General features: G+C 46.9%; 1 protein-coding gene across 1 annotated transcript in view; it reads left to right on the top strand.

The window, feature by feature from the left end:
* The window catches only part of Cfap91 (cilia and flagella associated protein 91), a 43,693-nt gene extending 29,134 nt beyond the window's left edge, over positions 1 to 14,559 (top strand). Inside the window, exons 11-17 of the mRNA XM_051150552.1 lie at positions 3,256 to 3,372; positions 4,179 to 4,250; positions 5,176 to 5,322; positions 7,984 to 8,205; positions 10,324 to 10,472; positions 11,031 to 11,122; positions 14,258 to 14,559. Coding sequence (XP_051006509.1) covers positions 3,256 to 3,372; positions 4,179 to 4,250; positions 5,176 to 5,322; positions 7,984 to 8,205; positions 10,324 to 10,472; positions 11,031 to 11,122; positions 14,258 to 14,559 — 1,101 coding nt within the window. The remainder of the gene's footprint in view (positions 1 to 3,255; positions 3,373 to 4,178; positions 4,251 to 5,175; positions 5,323 to 7,983; positions 8,206 to 10,323; positions 10,473 to 11,030; positions 11,123 to 14,257) is intronic.
* Positions 14,560 to 26,926: the final 12,367 nt, after the last annotated feature.

Raw genomic sequence — 26,926 nt, 5'->3', positions numbered from 1 at the left:
GTCTGTTTTCTTCTGGCCATTTCAGCAGAAATGAGACGGTGTTTCCATGTGGTTTTTTTAACTTGCATGTCCCAGATGATTGATGACAGTAAGGATCTTTTAAAGTCAGGCGGTGATGGGGCACGCCTTTAGTCCCAGCTCTCAGGACGCAGAGGCAGGCAGATCTCTGAGCTTGAGGCCAGCCTGGTCTACAGCTCGAGTCTAGGACAGCCAAGGCTACACAGAGAAATCCTGTCTCCTTGTCTCTCTTGGCACTGCTGTCCTCTTCTCCCGTGCTGCCTCCCCGCCCTCTCCAGTTACTTTAGCGTGTTAATCAGATACACTTTTGAATCTTTGATGGTTCCAGCATGTGCACGTGTGAGTCCTGTTGGTTTGCCCATGTTCTTCCCTGCTTTCTAGAATTTGGCCTAAAATCGACACCCTGCTGCCTGGCGTCAGATAACTATGTCACACTGCAGCCTTCTACTAATCTTGCTGGGAGGTGGGTCACGTTTGGTGTCTGCCGTGTCTGTAGGTATCGACAGTGCTGCTGTGTTGCTGTCCTTGTGTCTGTTTCTTCTCTTGGTTTCGGAGTGGGATGTGTTTACATGGAGCCTCCTGGTTGGGAACATGGGGTTGAGGAGACTCATCAACATGACCCATATCAGGTTGTCAGGCAAGCACCTCCCCAAGTCTACACTGTCCTGAGAACCCAGGGCTGCATGACAGGAGGGTGACTAACTGTGTCCTTCAAAGGTGCTTCATGAGCTCTGCCATAGAAACCATGGAGGAGAAGGACCCAGAAGGGCCTGAAACCATGACCACAGTATGATATTTTCAGGTCATTCTTAGTACGTATTCAGGCTGGAAACACACACACACACACACACACACACACCCAGATACATTGGCTCAGCAAGCAAGAACACCAACTACCTGACTTGATCCTCAGGACCCAAATGGTGGAAGCAGAGAACCAACTCCTGAGTTGTCATTTCATGTGTGTGTATGTGTGGCGTGTATGTGTATATGTGTGTGTGCATGTATTGTGTGGTGTGTATGTATGCATGTGTGTATGCGTGTATGCATATGTGTATATGTTGGTGTGTATGTGTGTGTGCATGCACATGTGTGGCATGTATGTGTGTACATGTGCGCGCGCATGTATTGTGTGGTGTGTATGTATGCATGTGTGTGGTGTATATGCATGTGCGTGGTATGTATGCATGTATGTGTGTGGTGTGTATGCATGTGTGTATGTATATATGTGTGTGGTGTGTATGTGTGCATGCGTGCATGCGTGTGGCATGTATGTGTGTATGTATGGCGTGTATGTGTGTATGTGTGTGTACATGCATGTATTGTGTGGTGTGTATGTATGTATGTGTGTGCATGTGTATATGTGTATGTGTGTATGACTGTGTATGTGTGTGGTGTGATGCGTGTATGCATGTATATGTGCACACACATGTGTGTGTGCACATGTGTGGGCCAGAGGTAGATGTCGGGTGTCTTCCTCAATTGCTCATCACTGTGTTGTTCTTTGAGATGGTGTCCTCCACTGAACCTGTAGATTGCCACTTTGCCTGGCTGGCCGGCAAGCCCCAGGGACCCTCCTGCCTCTGCTGCCCAGGGTCAGGATTACAGGTGCACGTTGCTGTGTTTGGCTTCTTACATAGATTCTTTGCCATCAGACTCTCCTTATCCTTTCTCTGCAAGCACTTCATTGACCGAGCGACTTCCCTAGGCCCATACGACATCTTTTAGAGCTTTTTTGCTTTTGGTGCTAGGGCTTGAACTCAGGGCCTCGTGTGTGCCAGACAAGCATCTATCCCTGAGCTGCAGCCCGTGCCCTAAACTTCCACACATAAGCTGCTGCTCTTGCTTTTTATTAATGTAATGTCTTAAATACTCATATCTGCCCACGGCTGCGTCTTTGTGCTTTCTGCCGTGGTGGCTGCCCAGAGCTGACAGCTTTCCCTGCCAGTTTTGTTTTGGATGAACGCAGAGGCTCCATTACCACCACAGTCAGGAGGTACTAACTTTCAGTTATACTTTGTACCTCTTTACCAATTTGAACTTTTAGCATTGTGTTTTTCTTTAAACATCACTTGTCTCTGTTTTTAGGAAAAAACATAAGGTGAAGATGATTTTATGACAAAATTAACCAGGGCGTAGGCTTTAAATCACAAACACAAGACTTTTTGGTTTTGTTTTAAATACGAAATATTTCCTTGATGCTAAAATAGAATAGCTGAAATAAACCTTATGTATAATTTTATTTATCTATTTATTTTTGGTTTTTTTGAGACAGGGTTTCTCTGAGTAGCCTTGGCTGTCCTGGACTCATTTTGTAGACCAGGCTGGCCTTGAACTCACAGTGATCAGCCTGCGTCTGCCTCCTAAGTGCTGGGATTAAAAGCGTGTGCCACTATGCTCTGCTCTTATGTATAATTTTGATGAGGCTTTTGGAGCTACAGAAAAGGGGGGAGGACATGAAAAATACAAAAACACACATACTGGCTCACCAGGAAATGAGTTAATATTTTTTAAAATTCACATATTTCTAGGCAAAAGGAAAGGTCCCTCTCCACTCAGGGACAGATGCTTTCTAAAGTTCTCTAGTCCTCTACAACAGCAAAACAGTAAACATTTAACCTCTGCCTACACAGGAGAATCTCCTTTAAAAAATATATCTATTTAAAACAATAAATCAGTGATGCGTGAAAGCAGGCACTTGGACTTATGAGTATGTGCACACAGAACAAAACAATCCTCAAAAGAAAAAAAGCCCACATATCTTTGATGGAAACAAAGACAGATAGAGGCTGAATAGATGGCTCAGTGATTAAGAGAGATTACTGTTCCTGCAAAGGACAGCAGGTCTGGTTTGCTGAAGACCAGGGTTCAGCTCCCACTAGTGCCCACAGCACCCACATCCATCTGTAACTCCAGTTCCAGGGGATATGACTCCCGCTTCTGACCCTGGAAGGTTTCTGCACACACACACACACACACACAGCATATATGTACACCCAGGCATGCACACATACACACAACGTAATATTAATTAATATGTATTTGAAAATAGATGCGGTGTTTATGTAGTGGCTACCGTATTTTTAGGAGCGTCTGCAGCGCGCCGTGGGGAATACAAACACCCCAGCCAGAACATCGAGACTCTGGTTATCAGATGCCCAGCCTCCATGCGGCACTGGAGGCAAGTGGGAAAGTACCAGGTGGCATTAATATGATATTGATTGGTATTTATTTCAGGCACTCTTGGAAAAGAAGAATAAAGTTCTAGAAGGAGAGAAGTCTCTTAGGTTCCTGCAAAGAAACTCCATCCCCCAGCCTCGACTTCCAACCCCCACCTTGGAAATAAGTTCCTATGTAAGTCTAAAAGCTTGTATTTGAAACACCAAGTTCAGAACTGCAGGCGGCTGGTGCTTAGCGTCCTTCGGGTTGAAAATGAATATGTGCTAACGGTGTTAGTGTCTCACGCTCTGATTTAAAATCAGTTCTGTCTCCTTTAAATTTCTTTTGAGTAATTTTATGTGTATGGGCATTTTGCCTGCAGACATGTCTGTGTACTATATCCACGTTGACCATGGAGGGCAAAAGAGGGCATTGGGTTCTTCTGGAACTGGAGTTATGGATGGCTGTGAGCTACCATGTGGGTGCTGGGAATGTAAATCTGGTCCTCCGTGAAAGCAGCCAGTGCCCTTAACCACTGAGGCATGTCTTCCCCTACCCACCCTCAGCCCCCTCTTAATTTGTATGTATCAATCATCTAACACATACAAAGACACACATACTCTGTCATCATGAAATGAGTTAATTAATTTTTTTTTCAAATTCGCGTACTTCCGGGTAAAAGGTAAGGTCCCTCTCCAGTTACAGGCAGATGCTTTCTAATGTTCTCCAGCCTCCTGCAACAGCAAAACATACTAAGCATTTAACCTCTGGCTACACAGGAGACTCTCCTATTTTTGATATCTATTTAAAACAATAAATCAGTGATGTGTGAAAGCAGGCACTTGGACTTACAAATATGGACTTGCAAATATATATATATATTTATGTGTGTGTGTGTGTGTGGAAATTGATACAAAGACAGATAGCAGCTGAAGAGATAACTAAGTCTTCCAAAAATGTCTGCTGCTGTCCTGAGTCTGACTCTCCCTTTGTCTCTGTAGGAAGAAGGACAAAAGGAAATGGCTGTGATCTATTTGCAGAAGTTACTCCGGGGCAGAGCCGTGCAGAACATGGTGCGTAACTTGGGTCTGACTGCCAGGCCAGCATTTCTCCCTTGGTTGTAAGTGGTGGGACCTGCCTCGTGCTTACTGCCTGGGCACGTTCCCTCCCGTACCTTGCTCTCCTGTTCTGACATTCTAGAGAATCAACTATCTTTTCCTCCTAGAGCCATCTTTGGCCATCTGGGCCACACAAGGTCAAGAAGAGAGGATCACAGTTGTAATTCAGGCTTTTTTTTTTCTCCCATGGAATTGCTAATCCCCCAGACTTGCTTATCTGTATTTTGGGTATTAGATCATTACAAATCAGGAGGGATTCCCTGATTTTCTATTATGCCTTAAAACAATTATTTGAGTCTGCACAGGTGAGCAATATCTGTTATAAACACAAAGTAGCTACAGTTTTGAACCTTGCTATATGCCATCATTGTAGCCTGTGTGTATCCCCCGCCCCCTCTCAAACAAAGAATTCATTTTAGAGGGAAATAATTTGAGTCTGAGGGTGTTTCCTTAACAGCCAGCATGCTCAGTGCGGGTCCTGGCTTTAAGCTTTGACCAGATGACCTCTGCTGCAGCAGCAGTCACACAAAGCCAGGTGTCACACGCCTGTAATCCCAGCACTCAGGGAGGCAGAGGCAGGCACATCCCTGTGAGTTCGAGGCCAACCTGGTCTACAAAGTGAGTCTAGGACAGCCAAGGCGACACAGGGAAACCTTGTCTCGAAAAACCAAGAGAGAAGGAGAAGGAGGGAGGGAGGGAGGAAGGGAGGGGGGGACACACACACACACCTGTGCGCGTGCACCTGCACCCTGGCCGGGTTCTCACTAGTGAACAGCAGGCACAGAACCCGCTCACACGTGCCTGCCTGCTTACACTGTGTGGCCCTCGCAGACTTGCCACAAGATAACAGGCAAATCTTTTTGGATTTGCTTTGGTGCAGATGTTCGAGGGCAAAGAGAAGCGGCTGGAGTTGATCCTGGAGTTGCGCACCAGCCACGCCCTGCAAGAGGACCACAAGCTGGTGAAAAAAGCAGAGAAGCAAGTGACCCTGGCCCTGCAGCGGCAGAGGAACCTGCATGAGAACAAGGTTCCGCCCTTGGCGCCCTCAGTGGCCTTTCTGATTGGCTGCACCTTCCTCTCCAGGGATGGCTACTGTCAAATGAGCAGCGATGTTATAACGATGGGTGAAAGGATTCTAAAAGATTCCTCCACAGCCTGGCCATACAGCGTTGTGGCAGTTCACAACATTACTGAGGGTGGACCCCAGCTGAGTCCGAAGGGTGCTCTTCATTTTAGTTAGAAAATAAGAGCTCGGGCGGTGGCGGTCGAATACGCCTTTAATCCCAGCACTTGGGAAGTAGGGGTGGATCTCTATGAGTTCAAGACCAGCCTGGTCTACAAAGGAAGGTCCTAGGACAGCCAAGGCTGGTTCATAGAGAAATCTTGTCTGGGGGGAAAACCCTCAAAACTAAACCAAACAAATGCACTTTTCCAAGTTTAAGAGTTTCCCTTTTCAGTTTTCTTAAACATTTACTTAGTAACTGCTGAACTCCCACAAGCCTGGCCTTTGCAAAATGACTAAATGAGTAACTGAAAAGTAGCATGAAAAATGTGAGATTTCTGTTAAAACCCTGCCATTTAATTTGGAAATTTGGAGCCACACGTGGATTGCTCTTGCTGGTTAAGCTGTCCACTAAATATGCCACTCTCTCACAGTGTTTGGTGACGTTTGTCCTGCTCTCCTGCCTGACACTAAACCAACAACACATCCCCACCCATTCAGTGTTCATCTCTCTGGGCTTGCTCTCCAGTGCTAGTGACTGTCCTGGAGTTATTTACTCCTGTCCCCAGGTGTCTGTACACCAAACCCAAAAGTGAATCAATTGGCAGAGTGTTAATGTTAAGCAGTAGAGCTTACAGAAACATCGTTGCAACATTGTTTGACCCTCTTTTACTAGCACACACAACTCTTGTGCTATATGGGAACTGAGCGCTAATAATGACCAACTTGGAAATGACCACAGTTTTACTTCTTTTTATATGACAGCAATGCTATAGATAACCAGTGAGCTTGCAGGGGCAGGCTCGATTTTATACGGCATCAATGCCATTAATGTTCAGTGGGCTTGGGGGACTAGGTGCAAGGTTGGAGGCAAGCAATTAGAAAGTCGCAAGCCATGCCACCTAAAAGTGGGACCCATGAAAGATGAAGATTGTATGCACCTGAAGTGTCTGCATCTGATGGGTCTGGTGTCTCGGAGATGCTTTTCGGGCAGGGACTGGAAAGCCGTGAGAGCATAGGTCCTGAGGTGAGATGGGGAAATTCTTTCGTCAGCCCTTTGAGGCACAGGGAGCTAAGCCAACTATATCGTGGATATTCATGTCAGCTAAGCATGATGGGAAAGGCTCATTGGGAAATACTATCACTACTCCGAAGGCTGCTCAGCTTTGGTCCCATCCAGGTACTCTGTGCAGGGGTCTGAGGGAGGGGCCGCTCCACGTGCATTGCAATACCGGTCTCTTTACCTTCCTCCATCTCTGTGGGAAACAGTTCAGGACACACAACTCCGTTTTGTGTTGAGTGAATGATACAGCTGCAAGCACTGATGCCTTCTATGCACTTTTCCTTTCAAATGTCCCTGCCTGAGCATTCCTGGCTATGTTTCCTGGGAAAAGAAGGAGGCTGGACACGAACAGGCAGATGTGATTCTTAGGTTAAGAGCTGAGGAAGTGAGAGTGGTTAGGCCCATCAAGGCAGGGAGAGAACCCACTCTTTCAGGGCTGAGCCTCAACCTTTGATACAAGAATGAGCCGAGAGTGCCCTAGCTTCACCCTTTTCTGCGCTCCCTGTCAGAAGCCAACGTTGAACTTCAGGGCTGGAAAGGATGTGCGGGTGAGGATGGGGATGAGTGGGCTGGGCTAAAAACTGCCCTTGACCGTTTCAGCCAGCGTCCTCATTGCCCCTGAGACCCGTGGCTTCTCCTTCCCCTTAGATACCAGCCAGACGGGGCACTGAGCAGAGCCACCAGTGTTAAAGCAGCAGATGGTAGGAAGAGGGGAGACGTCCCCTTTGTTCAAAGGGGGGGGGGGCGGATAAGTCATTTAAATACCTTTCTTCTGATGTGAAGGCCAGGGCACAGATACCCAATCACCAGAGCCTTCCTCCTAGCTGAACGCCCCACGGCTCCCTGATCTTACATCTGAGCTTTCTCCTGTGCTGTTTCAAAGATGGTTATTGATAGCTTTGAAGTTATTAAAAGTCTAAAAACCACCAGGGCTTTCTTCCACTTTCATGCCATTCAGTGTTTTAAAGTTCTTCAGGCTTGGAAGAAAAGACCAGACAATTTAAAATGGAAAGTTTTCATGAGCAAATTTCTAGGAAATTCTATTTTGTGAAATTGAATACAATGGTACTTTTAGTAAGAAGCTTCTCATTTTCCTTCATGTCTGATCTTCTGCATAAATTGGGGGAGGGGAAATGCATGGTGTGTGTTGCTAAGAGACTGCTTCACTAAGTCCTCTCCATGCCTTGAGGGCTGTGATGCATCGGGGCTGACTGGACAATCTGCTCCTCAGATCTAAGTTTGCACAACATTTTCCAGTAAGTGCCCGGGGGTGGGGGCTATTTGGGAGCATGGCGTTCCCAATGAAGGCTGTTCTGACAATGACCTTGCTTGATCGCTCAGAGTCGACCGCTTAAGAACCACCATGATGAAGGCAGGCCATCCTTAAAGTCTTTATTTTTCAGGTGACAGTAATTGAAAACCATCTGGGTGACCTGGAGGGAAGAGCGCTGGCAGACTTGTTTGACTTTCTGTCCAAAGAGCTGGTGAGGCTGCAGGAGGAGAGGAGGATCCATGCCTTCGCCATGCTCGCTGAGCGCCAACGGCGCATGCGGGAGGCGGAGGAGAGCGGGCGACGGCAGGTGGAGCAAAGGCGCCTGAAGCAGGAGGACCAGATATTTATGGAGGCAAGTGGGAGGGGGGGCTGGGGAGAGGGAAGGGGAGAGGGAGGGGGAGGGGGGGGGGGGGGACGGGTAAACTCCCTAGAGCGGCCAGGTTTCACCAGAGATATCTCATACTATGATTTCTCTCGAAGTCATGAAGACATTTCATAACATAAAATAGGACTTGTGTTTTTGTACTTTATTTAGCAAATATGCAACTCCCACGCTACACTAAAAAGTCCAGAGGCATTGTGGGTACTCTAGAGGGAAAACACAGTCACAGCCCTGCTCTCCTTCACTTTAAATAGCATAGAACACGGGTATAATTACAAAATTAGAGATGTCTTGAAGGAACAAATGCGGCTAAGAATGAGATCCTCGCTAAGGAGTTAAGGCCAGAGGGAGACACTGGGAGAACTGAAAACTGGGGACTAGTCTTTGCCTTACACAACTGGCTACTGTTTTCTGTGGTGGGTAAGCAGAGCAGCAATACAATCAGGAATTCAACAGAAACTTAGTCTAGGATAGCCAAGTGGAAAAAGAAGAAATTTCAGTCACATCTAGGAAGGACACAAAAGAGTTAGCAAAGTTTTCGACCTAATTTAAGGACCACTTAGGTGCAAGTATATGCCATGTACATATAGGGCCAGTATTAGACGCCCCTCAGCTCTACTTTATGACTCAGCTCTCCAATGTTCTATGTCTTAGTAGCATGCTTCCTGAGAGCACGCATGCTGTGTGTTTACGTGTGCTTTCTGCTACAGGAGCATAGGCCCTACACATGCTAGATGCGCGACAAACATGTCTTGGTTGATAATGTGTTGAACTGCCATTAAGACACTAACATCAGGAAGGCATAGAGCTCAAGGTTAAGTTAATGTTGGGGTTCAAGGTACATAAAGAATAAGTATCGCACACTAGAGAGCTAGGCCTTCTAAGAAACAGGCCCTGAATCATTTCTGAGTCCTGGGTATTATCTCAGATTTAAAGAAATGTTTAGATATAAAAATTTTTTTTTTGCCTCTATGAGACAATTTGTTGAGACATATACATACATGCAAAATACATACATATAAAGCTTAATAATTGGTGCTAATGATACCTTCTATGTGCGTGCATGTGTGGGGGGGGTATAACAAACAAAGCTAATCTGTTTTGACTGAGGCTGCATAGCTAGAGAGCAAAAGTCTAAAGCTGCATATGCCCTCACTAGGACCACCATGAAAGTGGAAACACGCTGTCTCAGGAATGACCTAAAGGCCTTCGCAGGCACTAGCAGCGATTATATGGAAACTAGTTTTAGCCTATTAATTGTACTGTACGTTTATGTGCTCTGCGCGCACGCACACACATACACACACACACACACACACACACACACACACACACTCTGAATTCCATCCATGATTTCAAGAAATCTTCGAAAAGAAATGAAGGGCCATTATGACAATACAGCAAATCCTTCAGTGACCTGGGATGCTTCTGGCCTCAAAATCATGGCCCTTGTGGCAACTTAAAGTGATTACCGTCATCAGATAATTCATGTCCATTAAATAAAACACAGTAGAGAGAAAAAGAGGAGAAATAGGGAAGCTAAGTCCGTCCTTGTAAGAACGTTTTCGAGAAGTTGGCCGTAGCACCCCAGCACATTCTCTCCGTCAGGTGGCCACAGCTAGATCCTACAGGAACTAGGAAATGTAGCTCTTGGGCATCTGTTGGCCTAGCTGAAACCAGGAGATTCTGTTATCTTAGATAAAAGACAGAAACAGCATTGGAAATTTAAGTAGCTTGGCCAAGTCATACTACCAATACGGGCAACCAGGATCCCAGCCAGGTTATCGGTCTGAAGCTATGATCTTTCTTCAGTGCTTTGTAGGAACATCCAAGCAAGACCCACCATTCTGAGATGGGCCATATGGGTTGGGCTGCCCAGACAGCACAGGTAGGCGGATGATGCAAAAACAGACGGAAAAAAAAAAAAAAAAACCAACAACAACAACAACAAAAAAACCAAAACAACAGACGGGACTAGTGACTTAATGAAAGAAACATATGAGCTGTGAGGCCATCAAGCGATGTTTGCGTGGTTCTTGTCTTGTTTACACCAGAAGCCACTAAGGACGGCTTTGTCAATTTCTGCAGGTGATTAAAGTCCACCAAAGTACCGTGACCTCCTACCTGGAAGACATCATACTGAACACTGAAGAGAGCACTGCGGATGAACAAGCCAGAGAAGAAATTGAGAGGATCGCCGAGGAAATCAATGACATCGCGTATGAAATGGAAAACCGGTAGGCATCGTGAGAAAGAAATATGGCACAGATGATGATATTGCGACCCAGAGGAAAAATTTCAGGCACATAAGGCCCCACCAGCAACACAGAAGGCACGCTTTGGTGTCCATTGTTTTTACTAGCGTGCCTTGCTGGAGCTCAGCATGCCCACATCCTCTTGGTAGGAGCGCTAGGGATTGAATTCTTAGTTTTCCTCTTTCCTTCAGGCTTATTTTCATCCTGTGCATCACTACCATACCCAGAACATAAAAGCAAAGTGGATGTATGGATCAGACATTATTTAGACTTAATCCCAAGGTTTTAGACTGCCAAGCATTTGCTGAATTTTTAACATGTGTTTTATAGCAGGATGGATAGGGTCAAATCCTAATTCTATTATGAATTTTAACAAGCTTTCCAGGAATGTGCTCTTTCAGATCATTCCATCAAGGGACAGGTGATGGATTTGCAAGTTGCTTATGTAGGCCACGCAGGTCTCGGTGCCTATCAGGAGCCCAAGCGGGGAACTGAAGGATTTGTTTATCTGCTCCTTGGCTTGTTTTTGTTGTTTTCTAGCCGAACTCATCTTCAGTCAGAGGAGATCATTGCCGAGTTGGTTTATAGTTTTCTCATCCCAGAGGTACAAAAAGACTTTGTCAAAGAAAAAGGTAAGCCCGTGTACGCTCGCTTTACTTTCCCAGGGGTGTAGTACTAAGCAAAGGTGTGGGGAGCTCTGAAGAAGCCCTGGGGTCTGGCTTCAGAGCTTATCATTCTCTGTTCTTGCTTGGCTGCAGTCTCACAGCCTTAGCAGAGGCAGGATGGACCTCGGCCCCCTACACATATGTAGCCGATGGGCAGCTCAGGCTTCATGTGGGTCCCCTAGTAAGGGGAGCAGGGGCTGTCACTGACATGGATGCTGATACCTGTTTTTGATCTCTTCCTCCTGGTGGGGCTGCCTTGCCAGGCCACAGGGGAAGAGGACACACTCAGTTGTGATGAGACTTGATGGGCTGGGGTGGGTGTGGGAGGGGCTCCCCTTTTCCGAGGAACAGGGGAGGGAGGAAAAGGGAGGGATGGTGGGACTGGGAGAAGAGGAGGGAGGGAGCTACAATAAGGATGCAAAGTGAATAAATAACACTTAATTTTAAAAAAGAAATAAAAGGTCTTAGATCTCAAATTATAGAAGGAATATTGGCTTTTGGCAAATCCATTTGAGGAAATACGTAGCAGGTGCTTTTTTTTTTCAAGACAGAGATTCTCTGTGTAGCCTTGGCTGTCCTGGACTCACTCTATAGACCAGGCTAGCCTCAAACTCACAGCAATCTGCCTGCCTCTGCCTCCCGAGTGCTGGGATTAAAACAGCATTAGAGAGAGGACTCCCGGGAAATAAAGAACTTAAGTTTTCTAATTTTTAAATGTTTTCACATTTGTTGTTGTTGTTGTGGTTATATTTATTTATTTATTTATTTGAGACAAGATCTCACTATGCAGGCCTGGCTGACCTGGAATTCTCTATATATAAACTGTCTTTGAACTCTCAGAGATCTTTCTGTCTCTGCTTCCCAAGTGCTAGGATTAAAGGCATGGGCCCACACACAGCATTATGCTGTGTTTTTATAAGCCAACCCTGGTATTTTGGCATGTTACATTGGACACTATGTAAATGTCCCTGGAAAAACAGAAATGACTCAGTAAGCTTTTAGTTGTCCCTGAGGTGAATGAACTTTGACATACAGAGGCTGATCAGGTAAGTGGAGCTCACAGCCGTGCCCTCAGCTCTTTTCTTTTAAGTTAGGAACGCTTTATGTAGCTCTTGCTGTCCTGAAACTCCCTTTGTAGATCAGGCTGGCCGCAAACTCCCAAACATCAGCCTGCCTCTGCCTCCTGAGAGCTGGGATTAAAAGTGTGCACCACCACACCTAGCTTTGTTTCTCTTTTCTAGTAGGAAAACTATGTTTTACACACACATACACACACACACACACACACACACACACACACACACACACTTTTTTTTTTGGTTGTGTAGCCTTGGCTGTCCTGAACTCACTTTTGTTGACCTTGAGCTCACAGAGATCCACTTGCCTCTGCCTCCCCGAGTGCTGGGATTATGGTGTGTGACACTAAGCCTGGCTGTTTACACACACACTGTGACCAAAACTAAGATACAGTTATAGGCCATTTGGAATTATCTTGTTGCTTTTTCTTTTAAGATTTTATTCTCTCTCTCTCTCTCTCTCTCTCTCTCTCTCTCTCTCTCTCTCTCTCTCTCTCTCTCTCTCTCTCTCTCTGTGTGTGTGTGTGTGTGTGTGTGTGTGTCCACAGAAGCAAAGAGGGTATCAGATCCTCTGGAGCTGAGGCTAAAGGTGGTTGTGAGCATCCTCACACGGGTGCTGGGCACCAAACGTGGGTCCTATGGACGAGCGGCGAGCATTCTTAGCTGCCGACCCCCTCCCAGCCTGGTTATCTTACTACCGCGCCAAGCTCGCGGTAGTACATAAGCATCAGAAATGAGCGCTCTCATTTTTCTGTCAAGGGAATCTGTGATTGGAAGCACACGACTTGCAGGGTTGAGTCATGGCAAATGTGCCCCAAAGCCCCTGCTCTCTCAACCATATTACTGCAAAGTGGGGGGATCTGCTATGTAAATTACCCTGTATAAAGTAATTGATACCCAAATAGCAAAAGATATATTGTACTTTTATTTTCCCCTTGAGGACAGGGTCTTATATATTATATAGCCCAGGCTGCCCCAGAATTAGCGTTCTTCTTGCCTTAGCGTCTTAAGTACTGGGCTTGTAGACATGCACCTCCACGTCTACTCCGTGGCGCTTTGTACTGTCCTAAACTAACCAGCTGTATAGTTTGAGATGAATTACCTAATTTCTTTGTGTCTATGTCCTTCTGAAAACAAGGCTATTAATAATATCCTATTTTGTGGTTGAATTCAGTGGGTGACACATGTCGATTGCTTAAAATAGTCTCTGGTACAAATAAAGGACAAACACAGATTGTTACCATCATCAACACAAACACCCATTTCCCCCAAGGGCTGTAGCACTTGCTGTTGCCTACAGCAGGGCTTGGCAATACCTGTTCATTGGATTCACACTAGCATCGCCTTCTAAGCGCATAGACTTAGATGTTTCCCCACCATCAGTGGATCTGTTGTTTCCGGGCTTTGGGGAGGTAGAAAGGGGCAGGGGAGTGTAGCTAAGGAAATATGTTCATCTCCTGTTCCCCATGAGAGCGAGAACGGAATGGTCCAGAGCCAAGATGTGCCCTTCAAAGGTGCCTCCCCCACCCCCCAGTGACCTACTGCCTCCTACTAGTCCATGAAACTATGACTCATCAATAGATTCTTTGTTATATAAATATATTACTTAAAAAAAAACTTTTAAAATTAAAAACATCACCCACCCAAATTAACCAGATCCAAAGTCTGTACAATTCAGTGAAGCTCTGTAAGGTTGGATAGGATGTTTTAATTAACTCACTGCTGAAATGAGAACCCTGGTGACCTGATTATTTCTCAGTAGTGCCACAGCTGGTGACGGAACAGTTCAATTTCTAAAGACAACAGTTCTGGTTTACTTTTTAGAAGATGTCCTTCTAAAGCACACAGTGGGTCTTTTGTTGTTGTTGTTGTTTGTCTACAGTTAGCCCAAAGCAGAAAATGTATGTTTTGAAAAATTGCCATCCATTTCCCTACCCCCTCCCCCTCCCCTCTCCCTCTCCTCCCACCCCCCTGAGGGATGGTTTCAAGCAGAACAGTAAACAATTCTCCCTTTGCTTTGGCACAGTGCGGAACGCACAGCGGAAGCACATTCTGGCAGCCCACCAGATCATTCACAGCCACACGGAAGCTATGATCTGGCGGAAAGCCACTGAGGAACAAAAGAGGATGGCCCTTGAGGAACAAAAGAGGATGGCCCTGGAGGAACAAGAGAGGGAGGCCCTTGAGGAACAAGTGAGGGAGGGCCCTGAGCAACAGCAGGAGGAGCAACAGCAGGATGAGCAACAGGAGGATGAGCAACAGGAGGATGAGGACTCAGACTCTGACACGCTAACTACAGAAGATGCTCAAAATGAGGAAAAAGGCTAGGTGAGCCTGCCTTGCCATGCCACCTAGAAGGAAGGCCTGGAGGAGGAGAAGTGGCCCAGACAGCTCTGGGCATTACTCCAACCAAATGTCATGTGAATGGACTGTCTGTTGTTAAAAAAGAGAAAGAAAGAAAAGAAAAGAAGAAAAAGAAGAAGCACTTCCATGGAAACCGGCTCGTCTCATCTAGGTTAGAGTACCTATTGTTGAGTTTATCAGAAAGTTAGAGCTGGCTGTATAGCAATTAGACTCTTGTGATCTAAAAAAATAAAGCTGTAGGTTATTTCTGTTGGGATCCTTTTAGCATCTAAGTGTACTCCATCACAAATAAAGCATCACGTAATGTGTGGATATTGCTTATAAAGCCATTATAAAGTCCATTATAAAGGTAATGGAACCCTGGAGTGTTAGCATGACACAGAACCTGCCAAGTTCAACCTAACCATCCGCAGTGCACTCCTGGGGCTGGTCTTTGGCTGAGTTAAATGTCCATGTGCACAGAACTCAGGTGGTCTGTGTGTGGTGTGGGTCCATTCAGTGGGATTTAGGACAGGAGCACATTGAGTGGGTACAGGACCTACCTGGTATACAAGCCTCACATCCCAGAGGCTAGAATCTCTTGTGATAGTTTTGTTGGCTTAGCTTCCAGAGGGCCCCCCCCCCCCGGCCCCGAATAGATTTTTCCGTTCATAAAAGTTAGCATTCCGGGAGAGAAACATAGCTGTGACTCCCTGGTAGGTTCTATTAGTATGTTTGCAAGTCATCGCAGTACAGGTGGGTTTCCCCAGTCACAGCCATTTTCCCCTTAAGTAGTTAGTTGCTTGGTAGCACAGTAGACACAAAACACATTATCTACCAGATGACTAGGAGGGCAGAGCTGAAGAGGCAGACCATTGAGAGGGAAGTCCTGCATGATCCATGGTAGATACACACAATATTTTTCACTCAAAATGATAAAATAAAATAGTAAAAAATGTTGACAGTAAGCCAAAGGGAAACAGAAAGCGAATTGGGAACAGTGCTCAATACCTCGAGGGTCTGCATGTCGTCACATCTTCCCAAACAAGTTTGCTCTTTCAAGGAAGAGAAGGCAAGGTGCAGAGAAGGTTTCTCATGGAGAAGTGACCATGGTCAAAGTACACCACACCTACTTATGAAAACATCATGGAACCAGGTTTGTACAGTAATGCACAACAATTGTCAACAGCAATAACAATAGAAAACTGTTCCCATAAGCAGGCCTGCTCCTGACTTTTGTGAGAGTCAAGAGTATGAATTGAAAAAAAATTTAAACTTACAAATCAGTCTCAGACACTCTTAGATAGCTGTGTTCTACCCCGCCAGCTTTGAAGATAACTTTAAGAGGGGCGGCGGCAGGGGTTGCGGGGGGCAGGGATGTGGGACAGGAAGGCCAAAGATATGTTTGTATTATGAATAGAAACCAGGCTATATGAGGTTACAGTGACAACTGAGCAAGCCAAGGGGAGCAAGCCGGTAAGCAGCATTCCTCTGTGGATTCTGCTTCAAGTTCTTGCCTTGTTGGAGTTCTGATCGGAAGTCCCACAACGATGGACGGTGTTAGATAAACCCCTCGCCTAAGTTGGTATTTATCACAGCAACAGAAAGCAAAACTAGGTCATGTGTTCTCCGAAAAAGAAATATATAAAGGAGACGGTCGCCCTGAGCCTACCCCATGGGGACCTGGATGTTCTGGAGGTCACCTTGGACCACACATACCACTTCCTTTAGCTGCACCCGCATTTACACCATCATCAGTGTGTCAGGAATTCAGTTGGCTTTCTGAGATTTTTTTTTTAGTTTATGCTTTTGCTTATATTTATGTCTTTATAAAAATTTACCAAGGACACCGATTGCCTAGCCTGGGCAGCCCCGGAGCTCATGGTTCTGATTTCAGAAGGTGGTTGGCGCAGTGATCAGGGCTCCGGTTTTTCCTCCTTGTCAGCCAAGCCTGGGAGTGACTCGGGCTCTCAGCCAAACTACCAGTCCTGGGTTCTTAGTGACTGCGGTGCACTGGGCATTTTAACTGGCTTCCAGATGAATGCTGAGGCCTGGCAGCCTCCTTATGCCATCTGGAGCTCCATACAGAGGAAGAGACCAGACATCGCCCAGAGACCAAAGAGAATTTCTTTTTCCTTTGGTAGGTTCATAACTTGCCCTGGATTCCGTGTTTCTGCTGTAAATAACTGGCCGTTTTGTTTTTGTTTTCAAGACAGGGTTTCTCTGTGTCAGTCTTGGCTGTCCTGGACTCACTCTGTAGACCAGGCTGGCCTCGAACTCACAGCGATCTGCCTGCCTCTGCCTCTCAAGTGCTGGGATTACAGGTGTGTGCCACCATGCCCGGCTCAACCTGCCATTTTTATATGAGATGTAAATAGAGACCTTCATGTGCCAGACGATCTTTGAGAGATGATAAAAGCTGTAATGATTTACCTCTGACCCCAGGACTTCCTGGCAAGTTACCCCGCCTAAGCTGGAACCCTGCCTGTTCTCAGTTACGAAAGTGCCAGTCAGTACAGAAAGACCCGATCTCGGAAATAAATGTCCCTTTTCAGCCTCCCCAGCCACTTAGACAGTAGTCCCCAGGGCCCAGGGCATAGTGCCTTGATACTGTCCTACTATCCCAGAGCTCACCTGACAGGCTCCTTCTAGAAGGGTGTGAGGGAAGAAAAGGCTCTCAGAAAATTCCAAATAGTCCGGTTCCCTGATCCCAAGCAGCTTTCTGCCCTCTGGTTGGAACGCCAAAGGCATACCTGTCCGTAACCACCTCTTTTGTCCTTTGCATCTCTTCTTGCATTAACGTGTCAGTGTCATAATTCAGTGCTTTTACCACTTTCCTGTAAAATACTGCTGCCGAAGAAATTGACTTAGGGGGAAAAAAGTGTTAGGAGCTATAGATTCAAAGACACCTTACCTCCAATGGCAAAAACACCCTCAGAGAGGTAGATGTTGGCCCAAAATTACTTGGAGCACACACTAAGAACACATGTCCCCTTATATATTTTATAGTGAAGACAGCTATGAAAAAGAGGGAGGGCAGATAACAAGAGTAAATATGGTAATCTGGTCCCTGCTAGTTCAGGTTCTGGACTTGGGACTTAGGAGTGCCAAGTGGGGCCTCTTTCTACATTGGACCTGGGGTGAAGTGTGGGCAAGAACAAGCATAGTTCTGATGCCCAGGGACGCCATAGTTTAAGATTAGTCCGGGAGGAGAAGCAGAGACACAGAACGTTGGTTTGTCTAGTAGGAGGCTCAGCCTTCCCTGGGAGCCCGACCTTGGCCCATACAACTCACTACAGGCTTAAGCTGAGACCTCTGTGTGCACCCAGGCAGCCACTGCAGGTGTGCTGAGCTCTGTGTCTAGCCCTCCTTCCTGATTCTCCAAAGTGGACCCTAAGGGAGACACCCAACGGAAGCAGTGGCCACCAAGTAGGTACGGTTTGCTTTCTTTCTCTTTCCGGATGTCAGATGCCCTCTGCCTCTGTGCAGAAGCTTTGTGGAAACACAGATGAGGTCTGAGGGCAGCGATGGGATGGAGTATGGCTCATGGTAATACATTGTTCTCCCTGCCTCCCTCCAACCCCCACTTCCTGCGTTAAGCGAAACATGAAGACAGTTGTGGAGCCCAGGCGCCTGCTGCCTGGCCTGCGTTTGTGTTGCCAAGGAAAGCATTAGACAGGCAGCCGAGCCCCTCTGTGACAGGGTTGGAGACCCTGAGCTAGAAAACACCACTGCTGAAGACTTAGAATCAGGAACCGTTAGCCTTGTTAGCGTTGGCAGCCCCCAGGGACAAAGCCAGCAGCAGGACAGAGTCACAAGGCCTCACATCCTCACTGGTGGTGTCTCAGCACCCACTCTACCTTTGCACACGAGTCAGCTTTGGACTACTGGGTTGTCTGCCTGTGTTTGTGAAGAACGGTCCCTATGTGCGAGCTGTTCCTGTGCAAGCTCAGCACCCCTGGGCCCGTCTCTGCCCCACAGAAGAGCCTGTCTCGGCTGAGGTACAGGCCACAGATGTGGCTTTAAGGCTGCTCTGCATCTAGGATCTACCCTTAGGTGACACCTTCAAGGCCACCAAACCTTCCCTCTGTGATTTGGGTGTGGCACTGTCCCTTGCACATGCATGGCTGTTTTTCATTGCTGCTCCAAAGGTGAATGGCCACCTCACAGATGAAAGGTGGTTGGATTATCTACCCTGAGATGAATGTTTGGTTTCCAGTGACATGGCCAGAGTCTAAAGTGTTCTGAGCAAGGCCTACGAGGCTATGGTTTACCCAGTTGATTAACAGAAAGACTTTTTTTTAAAAAAATACCCTGAAGTACTTTTTAAAAAATACTTTAGTTGTATGTTGAACTTAATCTAAACTGAGATTTCCAAATCTGGCCCATCAGCTATTCTTTATCAATAAAGTTTTATTGGAACTCAAAGTCACATGGCTGTTTTTGCGCCGTAACAGCAGAAGCGAATGGGCCTTCACAGAAAACACTGGCCAGCTAGTCTAAGGGCAATCAACTTGATGCTAAGTGACTGTGAAATAAACATAGCCGACCACCACAGCACTAATTGGACTGTTTTTGTAGGTGGTCACTTTAAATTGCAAAGCGATTATTGATCGCATGCGCCTTGTAGAATGAAAAGGCTGTGTAAATACAGCTAAAGAACTTCTGCTTTGGCCACCGTGTCAGTCCTAATCCCTGTCTCTCACCGAAACAACCGCCATGATGTGGCTATGTTCAGACCACAGTCTTTGCATTCAGGTCTGTAAACATGTGCTAACAAATAGAATTGTCATGTTATTAGCTTCTGTTTCTCTAATACACACGACTTAGAGATCTTCCATGTCCACATAAAACCCTATCGTTTATTTTAACTGCTTTAAGATATTTTGGCATACATTAAAAAAAATTTTTTTGTTACATTCAGTGGGTATGTGTGTGCGTGCATACCATGCCGTGGCATGCGTGGGGGAGGTCAGAGGATAAATTGTGAGAGTCCGTTGTCTCCTTCCACTATGTGGCTTCCAGGGGAGGAGCTCAGGAGTTTAAGCTTGAAAGCAAATACTGTTTCACTGCGTATGTTCACTGCTGTTGGCTGTTCTAACCTTTCTGGCACCCTCTTCTGTGAAGAGTCCCAAGCCTTGGAGGGAAAGGTGTGATAGAGCACTCCACTGTCTTATGTACAGTGACCGGTTCTGAGTCTCAGTATTGATCACCAACTACTGCAAGAAGAAAAACCTCTGATGAGAATTGAAAGATAAACTAGTCTAGGGGTTTGGAGATAAGAACTTGGGGTGCAGTTTAATAGTATGTCTACTAAGCAGAGTACTAATATTGGGTTCCCCCCAAGAGCCCATCACCTAGGCAGCCATGGGACTTTGGCCCCGTTAATGGTACCAGGTCTGACTTCTGCTTTGGGAAGTAGACCCGAAATCCAATCAGAAAGTTGTTGCTTACTCTTTATAACATTCCAACTACTATCGCACCAGTGGGCATATGTCGCCAGGCCAGTCTCTATGGTAGCTTCCAGAGTTCACTTGCAGGGTAGGACTGTGGATGGCTTTTCTCCTCTGGTTGCATGCATAGAACCTCTTAGCACTATTAAAGCTAGCCAGCGGGGATGAAGTTTCCAGGTCAGAACCAGCATGATTTCTCCATGTCTCATGACTTAGGATGTGGTGTCTGTAGATGTACGGTCTTAACATCAAGTTTTGGAGGGAAACCGAGAGCAGTGACAAGAGGCTGTAATGTTTGGGGGGAGAGTCTGTCAAACTGCGCTGACCAAGCGCTTGACTAGATGTGGCCCACACGGAGCCCTGAGCCTTTTATCTTATAGCCTATGGTGTCTGGGGAAAGCATGGTCTTTTCCATTCTCCCATTATAGGGTAGCTTCATTTAATGTACACATGTATGGTACATACACATGTATTTTAGGAGGCTCCACGTGACGTTTTCAAAGGTCCTTGGTGTGAGTTACTGCTTCCAGTGATGCCTCCTCTATCCTGCCTTCCCACCTTGCATCCCACTTAACCCTTCCTACTCCACCATCCCCATTTCCCCTCATCCCACCTCGTTCTAACCCCTTTCCGTGAAATCCTTCCTCCATGCCCCCTTACTAAGTCTCTGCCTTCTGTGGGCACTCCAGTGTAAACACGGGCATCTAAATATTCGGCGCTAGCATCTACATTGAGAGAGAAAATGGGACATTGGTCTTTCTGGTACCTCACTTGGAATGATTACTTCTAGCTCCACCCATCTACCTACAAAATGTAGTTTTACTTACAGTTGGCTGCTATCCTATTGTGTACGCATGCTGCATGTTCTGTTCATCAGCTGACAGAGATCTAAGCCATCTTCATTTGCACTGTGAGCCACTGTAAGGCACTGTGAGGCACTGTGAGGCACTGTGAGCCACTGTGAGGTACTGTGAGCGACTGTGAGCCACTGTGAACCACTGTGAGCGACTGTGAGCCACTGTGAACCACTGTGAGCGACTGTGAGCCACTGTGAGGCACTGTGAGCGACTGTGAGCCACTGTGAGCCACTATGAGCCATTGTGAGGCACTGTGAGCCATTGTGAGGCACTGTGAGCCACTGTGAGTGACTGTGAGCCACTGTGAGCGACTATGAGCCACTGTGAGCCACTTTGAGCCACTGTGAACCACTGTGAGCCACTGTGAACCACTGTGACCCACTGTGAGCCACTGAGAGCCACTGTGAGTGACTGTGAGCCACTGTGAACCACTGTGAGCCACTGTGAACCACTGTGAGTGACTGTGAGCCACTGTGAACCACTGTGAGCCACTGTGAGCCACTGTGAGCCACTGTGAGCCACTGTGAGCCACTGAGAGCCACTGTGAGTGACTGTGAGCCACTGTGAACCACTGTGAGCAGAGTAGCAATGAATGTAGATTTCAGTTTCCCTAATGATAAACTGAAGATGGGCGTTCTTTTAAAAAATATTTAATTTTGTGGGTATATGTCTGTTCCCGAACTGAACACTGAACTGTGTTCAGTAACCCACAGAGAGCAGAAGCCCTGGAACTGAGGTTCTCAGTGGCTGTGAACTACCACATGGGCTCTGGGAACCAAACTCTGGTCCCCTGCAAGAGCAGTAAGTGCTCTTCATCTCTCAGCCATCTCTCCAGGCCCGGGTGAGTATTCATTTTCTATAATTTGGAGCCATGTGTTTCTTTGTGTGTGTGTGTGTGTGTGTGTGTGTGTGTGTGTGTGTGTGTGTGTGTTTCTTTTTCTTAAGTTGCCTATTCTTTCCTTATTTCATCTTTTTCATTTTTTCAGGGTTTTTTTTTTTGTTTTGTTTTTGTTTGTTTTTTTGGAAACAGGGTCCTGTGTAAGCAGGGTTGGCCTCAGACTTGCTATGTAGCTAGGGCTAGCCTTTAACTCCTGACCCTCCTGCCTCCACCACCTACATGCTGCCATCACAGCTGTGTGGCTCCATGGCCAGCCTTAGCTCAGCCTGTAGGAACCTACTGCTTATATTTTCAAGCCAATCCTTTAGCCGAGAGTCATAAATTTTAGTAACATTCTTCTACTAATGAGTTGACACCGGCGAACGTGTTTTGTGCTGTCTTGGTCTGAGAGACTTATTTAAGTAGGCTTTTTTTTTTTTCCAGCCTCTAGGATTATGAAGGTATTTTAGCAAATGTTTGTCATTTAAAAATAAGTTTATAGTTCACATGCAATGTATTTCAATGAATTATTGTAAAAAAAAGGTTCACCCTTTCCTGACTTGTTTGAAATAGTACTTTTGTCGTAGAGTGACATGTTTCATCTTCTTAAGCCCTCCTCCTGAGCCTGTTCCACCATGTGTTTCATGTTTCCTGGAAACTTCTTTTGTTTTAGCCATTTTATCCAGTAACTGCATTGAATTCTCTTAAAAGCTGCAATAGATTCCTTTGGGGGGGGGCAGTCATTTATTTTTTTTATGTACAGCAGAGTTTTGTTCCTTCTTTTCTCATACAGACTAATTATTCCTTACTGCTTTTTCATGGCCATTATGCGTAAAATGAACAATATCCATTGCAGAAGATGGTCTTAGGCTGATGTGTTCAATCAAATGGTCCGTATCCCATATGTCTGTGTCTGGTTTTTATGATGTCTTTTTCTTTTGTTTGTGTGGTTGCCTTGCTTGTACGTGTGTCTGTGCATCACGTGTGTGCCTGGTGTCCGTGGGGGCACAAGAGGCCATTGAGTCCCCTGGAAGGAATTGCAGGTGTTTGTAAGCTACTACGTGGGCGATGGACATCAAACTCAGGTCCCCCAGGAAGCAGCCGGTTCTCTTAGCTCCCCAGGCCCCATACAGTATAATTCTAAGGAGTGTTGTACATAGAAATGTTACATTCTTGCCATGCTCCTAACTTTAATCCCCTGTTGTAAGTTCATACTTCCTGGAACCTTCTCTGTGGGATTCTTTGAAGTTGTGGATGACCTCACTCTCTTCCTGGGCTTTTCAGATGACTATGACTACCGTTAGCTTGGGGTGGGGGGCGGTCACTGACCATACAAGTGGTATAAATTGGAACTCAATCTAATTGGATTATGGGCTTGTCAGGAATTCTCAGAGCAACTCTTTCTTTCTGCCTCACCTGGCGCCACACCAGAAAAGACTCTGAACTGCTGTGTTGGCCTCTGTGGCACCACACTGAGGCTATCGCCCTGAGGAAACTCTGATTCAGGTTGAAGGCTGTGACGTCATTCATTGTGCTTCCTTAACGACGTGTCCCTGTATCACCCTGGGCTCCAGGCCTGGAGGAAATAAGCCTTTCTGTGTGATACTATCCATAAAACCTATGTTTTCACTTTAATGAGAAGCTTTTCTGTGTATGAAGGTTTCTAGAAAGCGCCCTGCATTGAGCTCATGAAGTCCTTGTCTTTTCCTCCCAGTTAACCAAGAATTTTAAAATCCTGAGTGGGTGTTTTAGCAAATGCTTTCTCTCTCTCTCTCTCTCTCTCTCTCTCTCTCTCTCTCTCTCTCTCTCTCCCTCTCTCTCTCTCCCCCCCACCCCCCCTGTGTGTGTGTGTGTGAAGAGAAGAAAAAAGTCTCAACCTTCGTGACTTCAGAGTTAGGCAACTTCTGTAATAAATGACAGGCTAACGTGAGAAAATCAAGATGCTTATGAGCACGTAGTTCACATGTGCGTTTCACAGAGAGCAGCTCTCTCAAAGCCAGGCCTAGAGCTCTGTCTTAGGCTTAAAGAATAGTTCTAAGAAGCAGAGTGTGGAACAAATGCCTCCCTGCAACCCAGTACCCAGGAAGGCAAAGGCAGGGGCCATGAGTTTGATGCTATCGTGGGCTTATAGACTGACCCTGTCTTATAGTAAAAGGAGCTTAACAAACAAAGGATAGACATTGTTAGAATAATGACAAGACAGAGGGGTAAACTGAGGGAAGGAACAATGGGTCCTGGAATCTACAGGCCCAGCTGGTGACTCTGAGCTGAAGTGGCTTTGTGCAGTGTGCTCTGTGTGTGTGTGTGTGTGTGTGCATGAGGTAGAAGGAAGTAGGAAGTGGTAGACTTTGGCCTCTGTGATTCCCTGTATTCATTTTAACCAGCAGGAAAGGGCAGCATCTTCCTGGGTAACTGCCTTCAGCTCTAGAATCTTCAGTACTTCCTGGAGAAATATTTGAATGGTTTTCAATTTCATGGCCAATGGGCTTTCTCAGTGAGATGGCTTATCCAAAGGTGGGTGGAAACACAGATGGCAGTGCCGGCCACCAGGACCTTCAGAAGGGAGATCCGTGATTTTCTCATGAAAAGGAACAGAAACTCAGGAAAGAAATGCCATCAACTCAAAGCTTGACAGGGCTGTAGTGATCTGTACTCAGCCCCAGACCCACTTCAGGTGTGGGTGCAGGACCTGGGGCGTGAGTGAGGCCCCTTTTGCACACACAGGACCTTCCATGTGGTCTGTTTGGAGGAGTCTGGGAACAACACCCTGCTTAGACCCTGCTCATACACACACACACACACACACACACACACACACACACACACACACACACGCATACATACCTCCTGCACTCTCAGGACAGGTTGAGAATACTTTCTCTCTGATGCATGAGACAAAGAAGCAAGTCTAAAATCATGGGTGTACGAAATAATTCTCAGTATCTCTAAGTCCCACACAGGGCTCTAAGTATAAAACCATGGCTATGGTGACACTACACATGCCCAAAAAAGAGAAGTGCTAAATCGGAGGCCACCATGTCCTGTTAGATACTGGATGAGGGTACGGGGTGTACTTGTGCCAACGGCCATCGCCAGCTTTCACTGATGTCCAGGCAGAGTCACAAGCCATCTGATGACCTCTCTGTTCTGTTGATGGAGGTGGGGAAGCACAAAGGCCAGCTTTCACTGATAACAGCCGAGCTCGAGCTCCGTTTGAATCCACGACTTAGGTTTGCTATCTAAATGACCTCTGGAGGTCACCTGCATGCCAAGGGGGGAGGAGCGTTTTGTTTACAATACTTAAGCCACTTCAAGCCAATTTTGCCTCCATGCATTTTGTGGCAATCTATCCATATATAGTGCAGAATAATCAGATGTGGGATGGGGGGTAAGAAGTGCAGCCCCTTACTGCCTGCTTTAACCCAGACGCACCTTAGAGCCCCTCGGTTCCCTCATTCCTGGTCCTGTTCACCTGGGGATCAGCCCTGCTCTGCCCATGTCACAGGCATCTCTACATGAAGCCAGGATTTTGAAATTGTTTTGTAAGCAGCAAAAGCCTGTGTAATTGGGCCCAGGGGTCCCATGCAAACTAAGGCACCAGCCAAGGACAATACAGGAGGTAAACTTTAAACCCCTTCCCAGATCTAGCCAATGGTCAGAATATTCTCCACAGTTGAGTGGAGAGTGTGATATGACTTTCTCACGTACTATGGTGCCTCACATTTGACCATGTCCCCTGGAGGGGGAGACCTGGTGGCACTCAGAGGAAGGACAGCAGGTAGCCAAGAAGAGACTTGATACCCTATGAGAATATATAGGGGGAGGTAATCCCCCTCAGGAACAGTCATAGGGGAGGGGAATAAGGGGAAAATGAGGGGGGGGGAGGAATGGGAGGATACAAGGGATGGGATAAACATTGAGATGTAACAAGAATAAATTAAAAAAAAAAAAAGCCTGTGTAAAATGTTAATCAACACACTTACCAACCTTCTCCCGTTGTTGGACAAAGCTGGTAGTTTCATAAGTAAAATTCGGTCTTCTAATACAGTTTCCCCTTGTTTTTGTTGTTTTCTTTACATTCTGCACAGTGCTGTCCTTATACACGCATTCGTACCTCCTGGTGTCTCCGATAGTTTCTCTCGTAAGATCATGGTTCCTTTGCCATTTCTCCTCTACCTTTAATTAGACAGTTATTTCCTTGTCTGGTTGTGTGCTCTCTTTCATATAATCTCAGTGCTCTGGTCTGGAAGTGTTTAGTCATGACTCGCTGGGAGACCAGTGTCCCTGCACAGACCTTCCTCATGGGGAAAGGACCCTTTGTATATTGGCTTTACAAACTAGTTATAAATGGAGTCGTTTTGCACATCTACTGAAAGATGTTTTATCAGAGCAGTGGTCTCCTTCACATCCTTTTTGTGTCCTGCTGATTTGGGGCCTTTGCTCACTGTATTTCCGGGCTCTGTCATTTTCTCCCAGGACGGCAAGCAGGCCAGCACCATCAGTGTCACAGGGGAGCCTGTTGGAGCCCAGAGCCCAGAGCCCCCAGAGCGCAGACCCCAGAGCCTGAGCCCAGAGCCCAGAACCCAGAGCCTGAGCCCAGAGCCCAGAATCCAGAGGCTAGAGCCCAGAGCCCCCAGAGCCCAGAACCCAGAGTCCCCAGAGCCCAGAGCCCAGAACCCAGAGTCCCCAGAGCCCAGAGCCCAGAACCCAGAGCCCCTAGAGCCCAGGCCCCAAGAGCCCCCAGAGCCCAGAGCCCAGAACCCAGAGCCTGGAACCCAGAGCCCAGAGTCTCCAGAGCCCAGAGCCCGAACCCAGAGCCTGGAACCAAGAGCCCAGAGCTGAGCCCAGGGCCTGACCCCAGAGCCCAGAGCCCAGAGCCCAGAGCCCCCAGAGCCCAGAGCCCCCAGAGCCCAGATCCCGGAGCCCAGAGCCTGAGCCCAGAGCCCAGAGCCCCCAGAGCCCAGAGCCCAGAGCCTGAGCCCAGAGCCCAGAGCCCCCAGAGCCCAGAGCCCAGAGCCTGAGCCCAGAGCCCCCAGAGCCCAGAACCCCCAAAACCCAGAACCCCCAAAGCCCAGAGACCAGAGGCCAGAGCCCAGAACCCAGAGGCCAGAGCCCAGAACCCAGAGCCCAGAGTCCCCAGAGCTCAGAGCCCAGAACCCAGAGCC

This window comes from Acomys russatus, chromosome 8 (assembly GCF_903995435.1).
Source record: "Acomys russatus chromosome 8, mAcoRus1.1, whole genome shotgun sequence".
In the NCBI taxonomy this organism is placed as follows: domain Eukaryota; kingdom Metazoa; phylum Chordata; class Mammalia; order Rodentia; family Muridae; genus Acomys; species Acomys russatus.
The sequence above is the reverse complement of the archived record's forward strand: the minus strand, read 5'-3'. Positions and strand labels throughout refer to the sequence as shown.